This window comes from Cibotium barometz, chromosome 45, assembly GCF_041138505.1.
Source record: "Cibotium barometz isolate CiBa-2024 chromosome 45, ASM4113850v1, whole genome shotgun sequence".
NCBI lineage: Eukaryota > Viridiplantae > Streptophyta > Polypodiopsida > Cyatheales > Cibotiaceae > Cibotium > Cibotium barometz.
In genome coordinates, this window is record NC_141090.1 from 23296614 (window position 1) to 23311546 (window position 14933).

Sequence of the window (14933 nt, forward strand, 5' to 3'; positions counted from 1 at the left end):
ATATCGAAAACTAACATGAGGATTGAATTGCACCGCATCGAATGTTGGTCTTGTGGGTTATTTTTTCATGCTTTGAATCAATCTTTTGTCTATGGTTTGGATTTGTTTATTTTTACTCATAATTTTTATTTCTTCCAACCCTAATGATTTTTTAGCTTGGCTTGTTTCGAGTGCACTTCATGATTTTTTAGCTTAGCTTGTTGTCTTAGAATACAAAACTTTATGTGAATGCCATTGACATGGCTCTAGTATATTGTACACCTATATCACCACGAATTTACTTTGTACACTTGTTTTTTTTAATACAAATCTTTGTGCCTAGGGTAAAATTTACTATCCCCCCATTGACAACATCAAATTTAGTTCTTGTACACATATTTTCTTTTAGATTGAATACGACATGATATCACACTTTCGAGCTTTTCAATTCACTTATTCTGTGGAATTGTTTTTAGTTCCTTTTGTAAACTACAAGTAGCACCGCCTCAAGACTTAAGTACCACGGGGTCGTAAATACCCTTGTCAAGGTGACATCAATGGGTGGCATTGATCAAAATTGCGACGCCTTTATTGGACCCTCAGATAAAGTAAACTAGGTCCAGTAAACTACGGCCAATAAACTAGGGGTGAAAAGACGTCGCGATTTTTTATCAATGCCATCCATTGAAGTCACCTAACAAGGGGTCTTTAAGACCCCATGGCACTTAGTCCTGAGGGTAGCACCATGCAATGTAGGCAACCCCATTACCTCGGGTTACAAGCCATCCGACTTTAATCAACCGACATAGGTGTGTGTGTGTTTGTAAGCCATCCATTGATGTCACCTAACAAGGGTCTTTAAGACCCCATGGCACTTAGTCCTGAGGGTAGCTACCACCATGCAATGTAGGCAACCCCATTACCTTGGGTTACAATCAACCGACATAGGTGTGTGTGTGCTCGTAAAAAGGGTATGCAACCTTCCATTGTGGTCACCTAACAAGGGTTCATGGCACTTAGTCCTGAGGGTAGCTACCACCATGCAATTGCGATTTTTGATCAATGCCATCCATTGATGTCACCTAACAAGGGGTCCTTAAGACCCCATGGCACTTAGTCCTGAGGGTATAGCACCATGCAACCCCATTACCTCGGGTTACAAGCCATCCCACTTTAATCAACCGACATAGGTGTGTGTGTGTTTGTAAAAAGGGTATGCAGCCATCCATTGATGTCACCTAACAAGGGTCTCTTTGACACCTGGCACTCATGAGGTTCCATGGAAGCTCTCAATGCTTTTTTGCAGCTTTCCAACAATAACTAAGCTTTCTGCCAGAAGCTCATGAAACAAACAGCCCTGCCTACTAAGAACTATCTGCCCACATCCATCTTCATAAGGTGGGTGGGTGTATTCTAACAACACTCACCAAGGCCCATCTCTCCAAGACAAAACTACAGTGCCTCTCAAGCTGAACCAATTCAGTAATTCTTGCTTCATGTATAAATAAATAATGTACTAGTGTTATTGGAATTTGTCATTAAAGAGGTGAGCTACAAAGTTTTGAATTTCTATATACAATAATATACTAGTGTTGAGTTTGTCATTTAAGAGACGAGATGATAGAGAGTTGAATTTGTTGTTACAGTTCAACTAGTTTTGCTTCAGGCTCCTTCAAGGAGCAACATACACTTCAGCCTAAGAAATCTTTAGAAACAGTTTCTATTTATCATTTCTTCGATTGGTCCATGTACTAAGAGTCCTCTGCCCACATCCATCTTCACAAGGTGGATTGGATGCCCACAATTCATCTTCCTTTCCTTTAAAAATTTCAAGGACCAACATACACTTTAGCATTTCATTGTAGACATTTCGAGAAATTATTCCTTAAAGAAACTAGAAATTATTCCTTCAAGAAACTACAAGTCATCTACCCAACCAGATTGGGGGACACTCAATGCTTTTGCAGCTCTCCAGCCAGTAAAGCTTGTGAATACAGATAGCCTAAGAACTGTTTAGAACTACCCAATCTTGAGGTGATAAAATCTTTCAGTTCATTCAAAAGCACTATTTTTCCATACACTTAAAAAACACAAACTCATTTCTTAACCAAGCATTAAAAAACACTCATTTCTTAACCAAGCATTAAAAATAAATGACATGCATGACCATCCATTTGAGTCCACTGAAGGCCTATCATTGACTACAATGAGACACTCACCAAGACAAAACTTTGGTGTCTCTCAGGTTAATTCTGACAGTCAAAAGTGCAGAGGACAAGAACTGTAGTACCGGGAATATAGCACTATGTGTTAGAGGGTAAGCAGATTTAAGTAGATAAAGACGTATCATGCCAAGGAAACTTCATACCAAACCTGGCAAATAGTGAGCAGTAAAAAATCAAGCAGTAACACAACTAGGAATGTGTGACCCACTTGTACCGTCGTGTACACCAAATGTTTATTGATGTCACGACAAATCAAACGGCAAGCTTTGCAAGCTCACCCTTGCAGCAGCACAACCAAGGGAACACAATTTAATTAACCAAAAGCCAATTGTTTAAGCAATATCAAATTAGTATCGAATTAACAATGTCTACAAAGGAATATAAAAGCTATACAGAAGCTGATTGCATTTGGCATTTTCATCCCCGCCAGGTTGTGTAGAGGCAACGTGCATATATGCACCAAAAAAGGTAGACTCCATAGTACCTATGCCAAGAAAAAAGAAGTAATCCGAGAGTTCATCTCTATATTATCTTAAGGAAGAGTTTCACAAAGTTGCCACGTGGCAAGAATTTGGAGGTTCGGGAAGGGGAGGAGGAGGTTTGGGTAGAATTTGATTTTGGAAGCCTCAAAAGACGTGCTAAGCACGGGTTCCCAAATGGTAATAATAAACCACATAGAAATGAGGGTGAGCACATTTGTGCCATGTGTTGCATGTGCTGTTACATATCACATGCCTTCTAAATAGACAAAGACCAGTTCATCATGCTGGCTCCCTTTTCCCCCATGCATTCTCTTATTTGACTGAGATGGAAGTAAGCACAGCTCACCTTGTGGTCTTGCATGGCAAGAAATCCAGTACCATGCATTTCCACATTGTATTCACTCACTATGTTGCTCGTAAACCAAAAGCTTGATTGACCCCAGAAGATTTGTTGGCGTTTATAAACGCCGTCGGACCCTTTGGGTAGCAACATTATGTACAATTTAATATGTACAAAGAATAACTGTGAAAAGAGGATGGGACACATACCTGGCTGAGTTTGATATGGTACAACACCACCACTTGAATCTGTACATGTGATCCTGACTAAGATGCCACTTCTGATGTAGCTTGATAGCACAGCTCATCGAATCATGGTGCAGCTACTGCTGTTGATGCATCCACTCGGTTCTGTGCTTTTTGTCCTGAGTGGCTGTTGTTTGCTGTTGTCTGGGGTACCGAATACTTGCCAGAATCTCAAGGTCTCATCTCCAGCAGCAGAAGCAACAGTATAACCATCTGGACTCTGCACAACAACATTCGAACCCATCACAAGACGAACATACAGGTTGTGTAATGCATCCACGTGCATCAGCACATAAGTACAGAATCAACAACCATCATAAAATGCATAAAAAAGTGCACGATTTATGACCTGGGCCAAATGTAATACTCTTGACGTGTGGCCCCTCAGTTCTGCCATTTTGACCATTGAAGGATACTTCCACAAACAGAGTTGGTTTTGGCTGAATCCATGTGAGCTCAAAAGCTCCTTCTCGTGCCTACTCCATTGCAAAGCACATACTTGAGAGTTCGTATCCACACTGTTTAGACAGGCCCCCATCTGAGTATTCCAAAACTTGATGCAGCGATCTGCTGTTCCCCCACCTGAAGCCAACAAATTGCTCTGAAATGGGCACCAGGCTAGTGCTTTGACAGCCGCTTGATGATCGTCAAAACGGTGAAGGTACGCGCTCGGTGCACCACTTGTCATCATGGAGGCATCCCATATATGTAATAGATTGTCATTGCCTCCACTAGCAAGCTGCTGACCAGATATGGACCATTTTAACCCACATACTTCCTGTTCATGTGCACACATCTTGGTTGTCACGTGATCTCTGATCCTCACTGCAATCAACAGGTGCAGATAAGAAAAAAAGCATGTTGGCAAGATGATTCAATTGACTGCACAAAATGCATCCGACAAACCATAGCTTACCGTCGTGGTTGAATATAGAGTTGTCGCGGCTGCCTGAGCTAAGAATAGGGCCACCATTCCATGCCAGACTTCCAACCCTAGCAGAATGCCCTCTCATGGTTCTTACTTTGCACAAAGCTGCTGAATCCCATAGCTGAACTTCACCATTATCCAAGCCAACAGCAATATGCTTTCCATCAGGTCCCCAGCTCACACTTGTCACTGGGCCATCATCTTCCCCGACCTGCATTAGCTCCTCAATAGAACCAGAAGTAGCGTGCCACAAGTAGACTGTATTCCCCAGAGCTACTGCAACCACATTCTTTGAGCTCCAATCCAATAGATTCAGGTAGTAGTCATCAAGCAACTCTGGAGCATCAAGAGTTCTTTCTGCAGACTGTAATAGAAAACAAAGTCAAAAATGAAATTAGAGAGAGGAAGACTGACTACGGTTACATAATAGAAAGGCGACTTACTGCCAGAAACATCCCAATAAATGACAGAGAAACCCTAGACAGTGATCAAGAGAAAGGCGCCTCACTGGCAGGAAGAGTACTAAGCCCTAACAGACAGATTAAGTAACGATCCTCTCATTTTGATTTTAAAATTATTTTTTAAAAGAATAGCCCTAACAGAAACCATACCTAACTACGCCAGGAATAGTAACAAAACCCTAACGGAAACCATACGTAACTGCGCAGGAGTCCTAACTGAAAGCAGAACCCTGATAGTGGGGGGTTGAGACTTTGAATGAGCGTAACGGAACGGATAACATGCCTGGGGGATATGGCGGAAAATCTTGCTGCGCTTTGTTACACCTGCCTGAACGTTCTCAGAGTAGAGCAATCTGACGTTCCTCTCAAAACCCTCGGGAGGGGGTGGGGGCTTGCTCTTGAATGCCAGAATTCTGCTGTTCTTGTGCATAATGTTACTGTCTTTCAGCAAATTCCCGGCCAATTGCTTCCTGTATTCTTCCTGCACAGACGCTTATATGCTCAGCTTTGAGTTTAACTTAAATAGCGTAAAGTAGAAAATAGGAAAAAAAAATGTTTGAAAACGCTGCCGAAGTGGCCCTACATTCAGAACAGGCTGCTCGTTGTCCACATTCTCCTTTACGAGCATGTAATTTGCGACATCGAAATCCATTGAAGTGCGGGTTGTGATGAAACGGCATCCCTGAAAAGGGCACAGATCGATCTGAATTTAATGGAAAGAAGAGCCCTAACAGAAGCACTAATCCTAATCCTGTCATAAGGATCCTAACCCAGAAAGCTGAACACATACCCTAAACCCTAACCTGAACACTAACCCTAATCATAACCATTACTATCACTCTAGCCCTGGAAGTTCAGAAAGACGACAGAACGATTGCGATCTGAATTTAATGGAGAGAAGAGCCCTAACAGAAGCCCTAATCCTATTCCTGTCATAAGTATGCTAACACAAAAAGCTGAAAACACATACCCTAAACCCTAACCTGCACACTAACCCTAATCATCCCTAAAACCATTACCCTGGAAGTTCAGAAAGAAGGATTGCAAAGCATAGAAACAATCTCTTTGTTACCAGCTGCTGTGGCTTCCGAGACAGCACATCTGGCGATGCCCGTTCAATCAGGGCCTTCCGCACACAAGGGCTTCGGCGAGGGGTTGCCATCAAAACACAAGGCAAAACAACAAAAAAAAACTGTTGTGCTTTCCTCCACAAAAGAGGAATTAGACAAGAAAATCCTACCCGAAACGAAAACTTCTACCACAATTCGATCGACGAACAGAAACCCTAATTAAGGTTTAGATTTAACCCTAGGTAGATCTGCAATTTAAAACCCCAGCTATGAACAAAAAAACCTTAACAATTACTAAAACTTAATGCAGACTCTAGACCTAGCTAGATGCAGATCTAGAGCTAAATAAATGCAAACTACAACCCTAGTTAAAAACAAAAACAAAAACGGTTTAAACCCTAACAATCACAATTTCAGGAGGACTGGCAATAATTAAACACTGACTGTGAAGACCTTAACAAAACCCTAACTGTTTCGAGAGAACCCTAAAACCAGTATGATAAAATCGATACAGGGAACCCGTTACCGTGCGAGCGCACACACAGACACACACACACACAGAGAGAGATCGCTGGGCGCTTGAGAGCTTCTTGCTTGTGCGAGGCTGTGGCGAGTTTGTCAGACTCGCCAAATCAGTGCTAAGGGCGAAATACAGAACGATGGTGGCGGGGGTGGTGTATGCGCTGCTATAAATATGAAACTAGCTAAACTAACGGTCACTAGAACTAGAGTTTGTTTGCCCTAATCTCAATAACGTTCAAAATATGAATTGGGCGCCCACGCTTGGACGTCCATCATGGACGGGCGCCCTTGACTTACTTCGGTTACCTTATCTTACTTCTTACTCTAAAGGGAATTGTAGGGTGAAGGATCTTGATATGGATATGGATATGAACTTTTTGTAAAGGTTTATTTTGTTAATACTATATATATTTACTTCCCAAAAAAAAAGACAACGGACGGCACACATGGCACGCACAAATTCACCTTCCCAACAAAAAAAAATAGAAGGAGAAAATGGGTTGACTTCAATTTTTTAGCCTCCCCTTACCTATAAGGCTATACACTATAGTAAGGCCAAAATAAACGAATTGCTCGCAGAGCCGCCGTCCTCATGTAGACTCCCAGAGCCGCCCTCCCCTCACCTATAAGGCTATACACTATAGTAAGACCAAAATAAACAAATTGCACGTAGAGCCACCATCCCCATGCAAACTCGCAGAGCCTCCCTCCCCTGTATGCATGCAGACTCACAGAGCTGTCGTCTCCTCCGGGCAGAATTCAAATTTTTTATGGCAAGCTGCAGCGCTCTCCTTCTCCTCCTCCCTTCTTTTCCTTTTTTTTGTCATTTGAGTGTGTGTTGCGGTTGCTCTCTACTGCACAGTTTCTATGTGTGTGTTGCGGTTGCTCTCTACTGCACGGTTTCTATGTGTTATCACATGTTGCTACTGGGTGAGCCCTCTCTCTCTCTCTCTCTCTCTCTCTCTCTCTCTCTCTCTCTCTCTCTCTCTCTCTCTCTCTCTTGTTATTATCATGTGTTTGTGTAGGCCGGTAGCGAGTTGGTGCACATTAGCAGCACTCTCTCTGTTATATTTGCAAGGGAAGTTCGTACATCGGCAAGGTTACATGTGATTTTTGTTAGTGGGGACACTAAGAGATGTTAATAATGGGAGAGAAAAGAAGCTGTGCTACCGCATCTTATCCTTGTTCAAGGCTTGATTTTGCAGAAAACCATAGGCAAGATATTATAATATTTTGTCACTCCAATCAGGGACCTTGTCAATTTTGAATACTCTTGCATCTGGAAGGAGTTGCGCACCGTATCTTATCTTTGATCATGGCTCAATCTTGCAAAAAAACCATAGGCAAGGTATTAGGATATTTCATCACTCCAATCAGACACCATGTCAATTTTGAATAAGCATGCATCTGTAAGATGCATATGGAAGATTATTACCTACTCTAGTGGTGGGTTTTCCATTACAAATTTGTGACATATGATTATGAGGAACCGAAATAAGTTATCTTTTCTCATTGAGTTTTGAGATATCGAACTCAACTAGTGCTATGAACATTGATGACCCACCTGGGTGCCTTCGTACTTATGCCACTAGCATAAGTAAGAGCTCAACTAGTGCTACAAACATTGATGACCTACCTAGATGGTGATAGCCTCCATACTGATGCCACTAGCATGGTTGGTGAGGCTATGTGACATCCATATTTAGAGTACTAGAGTATGGCATAGATATAGCACCAACTCATATAGTCAGGTTCACAGTATGGATCGGCTATTGTATGTTATAGTAGGAGAGTACTTTCCCTTATACTATGTACTCTTATCTCTTTATTTTATAGTTGTAGATAGAAGAAAATTCACCATAAATCTCTCTCTTGTGTTTTTCACTCTCTTGTGTATGTGTGTCTGGTTGCAAGGCACTCTCTCTCTCTCTCTCTCTCTCTCTCTCTCTCTCTCCCCCCCCCCCCCTCACATTCTCTTTATGGTATCAGATATCCAGTTCGTGTGAGAGCTAAGGAGGTAAAAAAGAGAAAGCAGTACATGGGGTAAGGATATTTACATCTCTTTCCCTCTTTGATTTTTAGAGCAACACCTTTCTAGTAACTGTGAGAGCAACAAGTAGACAGGAAAGTCATTGTCTCAGATTGAGGCATCCTCTTGGGTGAAGGAAGAAGACCATATTGTGTGTAGCTAACTACATTAATTAATATTTTACGTATTTCGACGTGATTCGGGGATGTTTTGGGCCCATTTGAGCTCTACAAGATTTCTGTAGCACTCTATGGTTGTGTCGATTTTGACTGTGTATGCCAAATTTCAGATTGAAGCAAAGTTATAGCAACAATTTGGTTGCAAGGTAGTCTATACAAAGAATCTAAGTGTACACATGTGTTGTTGGATGTATTTGGTTCGCATACAGTAGCATTATATAACAGGTTTATAGTACTATTGTGTTGTTGGCTGTATCTTTATGTGTCTGGTTCACAGACAAATAGCATTATAACAGGTTCATAGTACTATTGTTGAAGATTACAGATTTGTTGTAAGTCAAGAAGGTTTTTTGTAAGTACTATTTAGTAAGTTGCTACAAGTATAAAGATGTCTAATAGCTTGTCACAGATTATGAGTGAGAAAGCTGGTTCAGAATAACTCATAGGTATGGAAGTTTAGGATGACTAATTTCCTTATGGGAAAAGGATATTGGGAGTTCATCATAGGTGATGAAAAGGAGCTAGAGATTGGTTCCCCCTCAACAAAGTGTAGACATATAAATCATGGCATGAAAGAGCTAGGAAGGTGCTATATTGGTTGTTTGTCAATACAATAGATTCTATGATTGTGCATATAATACAAGGTGCATAAATGCTTAAGGAGGGTTGAGACACCTTGGTGAAGATATACATCACAAACACCCAAGCTCGTAAGATGCAGCTAAAGCAAGAGCTACATAATGTGACCAGAGAAAAATGACTACTCAGTGAAGGTAAAAGGGCTTGTAGGTTCCCCGTCTTCTATTGGATTGCTAGTAGATAATCATGAAATGGTGTCCTGACCTTGATGATCTTTGTAAAGAATACAACTAGTCTCAAACCTCCACTAGAGTTTAAGAGAACTTTCTTGATTTTCAGGAATTAGTGCCTCTCCTCATGTGTGAAGAGATGAATATTGGGGGTTCATCCTTTGGAAATTTAAATGAGAACCTTCTACTCAGATACAAGTAGAGGTAGAGGCAGATCATCATCTAGAGGAGACTTAGGATTAACACACTCCGAGCAACCGAAACCAATCAGGAAGTGTAACTTGGTTGAACACAATGCTAATCAATACACTTAAATACACTAAGATTTGATGGACACTTGCTCAAATACAAGAAGTAATTTGCTGAATTGACAAGAGACACACAATGAGCCGGAACGACCGACCCCTCCCTCAAATATGGTATATTGATCTTAGGAGAACTAAGTACATAGTGTCATGGGCATTTCTGACCAGATTTCCATACCAATGCATATGAATACAGTATTGCAAACAAGTGTTTGTTGATGTAGACTTGCAATCCACACTACCCTCTCTAGTGCCCATGTTCCCTACCACTTGCTCTCTGTTGTTCCACCAACACATGGTAGCAACAATCTGCAAGAGAGCACGTAGGACAAGAGAACACTACACAGGGTATGTGATCATGTAATCCGGTTCCTCCCTCCTGCTACTTGCTTCCATATTTAAGCATTAAAGCTTACCAATTGCAAGTAGAGTCGATGACAGCGGAAGTCTTCGTGCGGATGGAAGTCCTTGGAGTGAAGAGATCTTCGATTTGTCGCATTTCTTCTCGACAAAAGTCTTCAAGAGGATGAAGGGAACCTTGGGAAAGCTTCCCCTATGGTTCAACTAACCCTCATGGAGGAGGCACATGAAGGAGGCACTAATCTCTAGAGAGAGGAGGAGGAGTGAGGTGGTGAGTTATCGAGTGTGTAGGTGGAAGGCAGGTGCTTTGTGGAGCAAGCTAGAGTGGACACATGGCTGGTTACTCCCTTTGTACAAAGGGGATAAGGTCTCGGCGGTGGACATTGGGTTATGTCCACCTCGGGACATCAATGTGTGTGAACACTGGGCTGGTCATAATTTATAAGTGAGTTTTGGTCGCCCAAAACTTAATGAAGTGTGTACACACTCACTTATAAATTAGTGCTAACTCCTAAGGCTAGGTTTATGACCAATACTTACCACCTGTCACATGCCACATAACCATGTCACATGACCAATACTTACCACCTGTCACATGCCACATAACCATGTTAGCCAAACAGTTTCACACACATGTTCGCAGGGGCGAGCGTCCCCTTACCCGGAACTACACATTGGTCAAGCAAGCATGAAAACAACATGCAATTTCAATTGCAAGCAAGCACATAAAGATGCTATGCAATGCAGCATTGGTATGGACAATCCCCGTTCATGAGACTATACCAAAATAGACGTGCTCCAGGCAAGTACACGAAGTACCAGACCCAATGGAACACTAATCCACCGGGAATTTCCAAGCATGTACACGAAGGCACAAGTCCCAACGGAAAGCCAAGTCCACAGTATCACATGAGTGGCATCAATCCCCGGCATATAAAACTGCCATGAACACCAGTCCAATGCACATACATGATGAGAAAGCACAGGTGGACCAATTGGGTGGCCAAATGGTGACATCCCCTCCTAAACAGTTATCCGCAACTGAAAAGCATCCAAATATGTCTGAAGCACATGCGGGCAATCTCTGAAGAACTCTTCATCTACCCATTTAGCATCAATGGGAAGATAGTTCTTAAACTTCACAAGGTAATGCCTCACAACTTTGCCTACAGCAGCAAGCTTGTGTTCCTTGTGATACACAATCTACTCTGGCTGCAAGGTTTCCTCAAGCTCATCCACTTCTGGTGGATCCTCAATAATCGTCTCACTGGGCTCCGGCCCTACATACTTGCGAAGGAGACTCATATGAAAAGCATTGTGTATGTGCCAATGACTAGGTAATGCTAATCTGAAAGCTAGTTCATTGATCTTCTCGATCACTTGAAAAGGCCCATAGTATCTGGTTGCAAGCTTAGGATATACACCTTCTTTGCCAGGCCTCTTTGCAAGTCTTGCTTTCTCAAATTTCAGCAATACCCAATCATTCTCTTTAACATCCAATTGTCTTCTATGCTTGTCGTCGGCAGCCTTTTTATGCTTGTCTTGTGACCTTGCAATGGCTGTCCGCACCTGAGCAAAAGCAATATCCAAGTCTCTTACATACTCATCAGTGCAAATATCTCATCCTTTATGTGAAGGATGGGTGGCAAAACCACCTTACCCATAAACAATCTCAAACGGGGCCTTTCCCGTAGATGCATGCGCCATGTTGTATGCAAATTCCACAAGTGGTAAGTACTTCTCCCAAGAAGACTTCTGATCCGCCACATAACATTTCAAGAGATCCAACACGGCTGAATTTGCAGCCTCACTTTGCCCATCCGTTTGAGGGTGATAAGTTGATGAGAAGTCCAATTTGGTGCCCATATTATCAAATAAGGCCCGCCAAAAGAGACTCGTAGTCCTGGGATCTCTATCCCCCACAATGGACTTCGGCGTTCCATTGTGGGGGATCTCTATCCCCCACAATGGACTTCGGCGTTCCATGATGCTTAACAACTTGTGCAAGATATATTTTAACCATATGCTCAAGTTTGATGGTCTTTTTGACCGGCAAGAAATGAGCTTGCTTGCTAAACCTATCCACAATTGTCCAAATTGCATCATTACCCTGTTGGGTCCGTGGGTGGCAAGTCCATAATGAAATCCATTGTAATACTTTCCCATGGCTGCGTAGGAATAGGCAATGACTGAAGCAAACTTGGTGCCTTTTGCCTATCAAATTTCACTTTTTGATAGGTGATACATGCACGTACATGTGCCTCTATGTCCTTCCGCATACATGGCCAAAAGATTCTACTGTTTCATATTCTCTAGGATGGTAATGAGAAAATTTTGAAGATCTATCAAAGTCAGAATTTTAGATAAATGATTAATTTATTCCTCACAGAAATACGTGTTTAGTTTTGAATTCAGTTAAGCAAAATACTCAATGAATGAAATTCAGTAAAGTAGTAATTGAAATATTACCCTTCGAGAAAGATAGTTCAGGGAGAACCTTTCCCGACTCGAACCCTGAATCAGACTATGACCATGACTTAATCTCCTTCGTCAGTTTCAAGAAAAGACGATGTGACCAGTTCAGGAAAATTCAATCAAATCACCCATCGAATATGAAATTAAATTGAGACCTTTGATTGGAGGATCAAGATTACAAAATTCGAGGAATTCTGCTTGGGAATCTAGACCTGTGATCTAGAAGTCTTGGTATACGGAATTAAGATATACTCATTGTATTCAAAAGAAAATCAAAACTGAAAACTTGCATAGAAACCCTGTTTTCTTAAAGGACTGTCTTATGCGGCCAGAATGCTGGAGGGAGCATTTGGTATATGTGTTTTTCTAAGGGAAGTTCGGTTGCAACATCTAGCGGCGGGGAGTGTTCAAAGGACAGCTCATGCAGCAAAAACCTGCCCAGGTCTTGACCAACCTAGGTATGGTGAAAAATGGTGTGCTTCCGGTGGTACGATGGGCGAGGGCCGACGAAGCGGTCCCTAAGTGAAGTGCCAGGACACCTAAGGAGGATCCTGGACGATTTTGACCAGGTGATGCATGGGCTCGCGGTGCTTAGGACACCCATACGTATGTCGTGGAAGATATATATATATGTATGATGACAAGAAAATTATTGTAATGTATTACTGGATCTCGTTGCTGACCTACTGGTCTCAACGGAGAGTCTAGAGTGATACTGTTTTGTGAGAAACAAGGATTGAATGGAAATTTTGAGTTATGACATCTGTAAACCAATAATTGTTTGTGAATGGATTGTTTTAAAAGCTAAAGTTTAAAGAGGAGTGTGTGTGTATCTGTATTCTAAAGCAAAAGTTAAGAAAGGCATTCAATTTTGGGTGGGTGAGTACTTGTCTGGTTCTACCAATTCCAGTGGTTGGGCGGTGGCCCATGGGCCGGATGGGGTTAGGATGGAATCAGTAGAGTTTTAATAATAAAATTGATCAATAGGGATATGCTTAGAACTCAAGTAGTTAATTAAAAGCCTGAAGACTTCTCTAATGAATAGATCAATGGCTGTGCCTGATTCAATTAGGAAAAAAGCGTTGATTCCTTCAAGTTAAGTCTATAATAGTTTCCCTTCATTTGATTTAATCAGATGAAGGTTAGTTCAGTATCTTGACCTTGTTAGAGAAATTCGTTAAGAAAATAAAAATGGTGGAATCGTCCCCGTTTTTCGGGTAGAGGAAATTTTCCCGGTTTCGGTTTTCGGAATGACCACCAGCTTAGTCTCGTGCCCGGACATTCTAGGGCAAGGCCCCGAGTGAGAAACCCTGCCCCGCGCAAGAGGAAGCTACTTCTGCCTGCTACCATCCAGGAATTCGGTGCAGGGCAGTGGGATCTCAGAAATCCTCATCACTAAAAGCAATATCAAATTGGGCAATAAAATCAAGTGCCTTTGATGCATCATATTCCCCATGGTATGTGTCAAACTTCACAGATTTGTCTCTGGCTTTTGAAGTCACGAGACTTTGATGCATGTGCGTGCATCTCAACATGTTTTCCCCCATGTTTGTACATTGGGACAGCCCCTATGACTGGCATCATTTTAGGACCAAAAGGTGATGCATAAGGCATAGATACATGTGCCCTGTAAGCATGAGGCATGGCTGGCCCCTCAACATGCATTGATACATTTTCAGCCATAGCTTCTCCCTCACGAGCACACTTGAAGGCATGAGTGGCATGAGAGATACGCGGAATACCTGCACCAATAGAAAATTGCAGCCCATGTTGCATGTGTTGTGCATGCACATTTTCACCTGGCAATGGCATTTGACATACATTTTGACCACTGCCATAAACATTGTATCCTTCACGGGCTACATAATGTATTCCTGCATGGTGTGAAGTCACTGATTGTTCCTCTCAAATAGCATGGAGATTCATCCTCTTAGACATAAGTTCTTATTCGAGCACCTGTGGGGATTCCAAGACATGTGGGATGGTTGCCTTTTCTGCATAGGCATCCTCAATACGAGCCAAGTATGCACGTGCTACATCCCTCGGTTGCATGTGCAACTCTTGAGCAATCATTGCCATTGCATGATCCATATAAGATTCAGCCTTCTTGGCCTTCAAACGGTCATGTACCAATGGATCGCCGCAGGTAGTAGAGATTCAATTCTTCTTGTTGTGCATGGAGAAGAGCCTGCATACGAGTAAGTTCATCCCTCAAGACTATGGACTCTTCTTCCTACATCTTCTCTTTGCCATGGGACGGATGTCCCACATATTCATGTTCCCTATCGTGCACCACATGAGTTTGCTCATCATGTAAAGCATTGGAGGCATTTCATTGTCCCTGCCTCTTGTATTAGCATCTCCAACATTCATTGTATGGCTGTCCATAATGTTCTAAGTGTAGAGATAGCTAGTGTTCATGGTGATCGTCTCTCACGATAGAAGTGAAAAGAGAACTGTATGCTCTGATACCAATGTAACGTGGTTGAACACAATGCTAATCAATACACTTAAATATACTAAG

The 14933-nt window shown here is 42.1% G+C and overlaps 1 protein-coding gene across 3 annotated transcripts; it reads right to left on the bottom strand.

Moving 5' to 3' along the window:
• Positions 1 to 1496: 1496 nt before the first annotated feature.
• Positions 1497 to 6452, bottom strand: LOC147612547 (cell division cycle 20.2, cofactor of APC complex-like). 3 transcript variants are annotated; one of them, XR_015263469.1, is made up of 8 exons: positions 5733 to 6452; positions 5244 to 5342; positions 4944 to 5141; positions 4188 to 4563; positions 3621 to 4096; positions 3236 to 3491; positions 2598 to 2688; positions 2357 to 2483 (listed from the first exon to the last, which is right to left on the bottom strand). XR_015263469.1 is itself a non-coding variant. In XM_086783159.1 (6 exons), the coding sequence occupies exons 1-6, from the start codon at positions 5820 to 5822 to the stop codon at positions 3330 to 3332; spliced, it is 1401 nt and encodes a 466-aa protein (XP_086639285.1). In that variant the 5' UTR covers positions 5823 to 6452; the 3' UTR covers positions 2703 to 3329. The 3 variants fall into 3 exon arrangements, 1 of the variants encoding a protein (XP_086639285.1); XR_015263468.1 differs by lacking the exons at positions 2357 to 2483; positions 2598 to 2688 and adding an exon at positions 1497 to 1797; XM_086783159.1 differs by lacking the exons at positions 2357 to 2483; positions 2598 to 2688 and having other exon boundaries at positions 2703 to 3491.
• Between the last annotated feature and the right edge of the window lie 8481 nt (positions 6453 to 14933).

Coding starts and splice junctions, on each gene's coding strand:
- LOC147612547 (XM_086783159.1), bottom strand. CDS start 5,822: ATGGCAACCCCTCGCCGAAGCCCTTGTGTGCGGAAGGCCCTGATTGAA. Junction 5,142..5,243: donor ACGAGCAGCCTGTTCTGAAT/GTAGGGCCACTT, acceptor GCGTCTGTGCAG/GAAGAATACAGGAAGCAATT. Junction 3,492..3,620: donor GAGTATTACATTTGGCCCAG/GTCATAAATCGT, acceptor GTTGTTGTGCAG/AGTCCAGATGGTTATACTGT.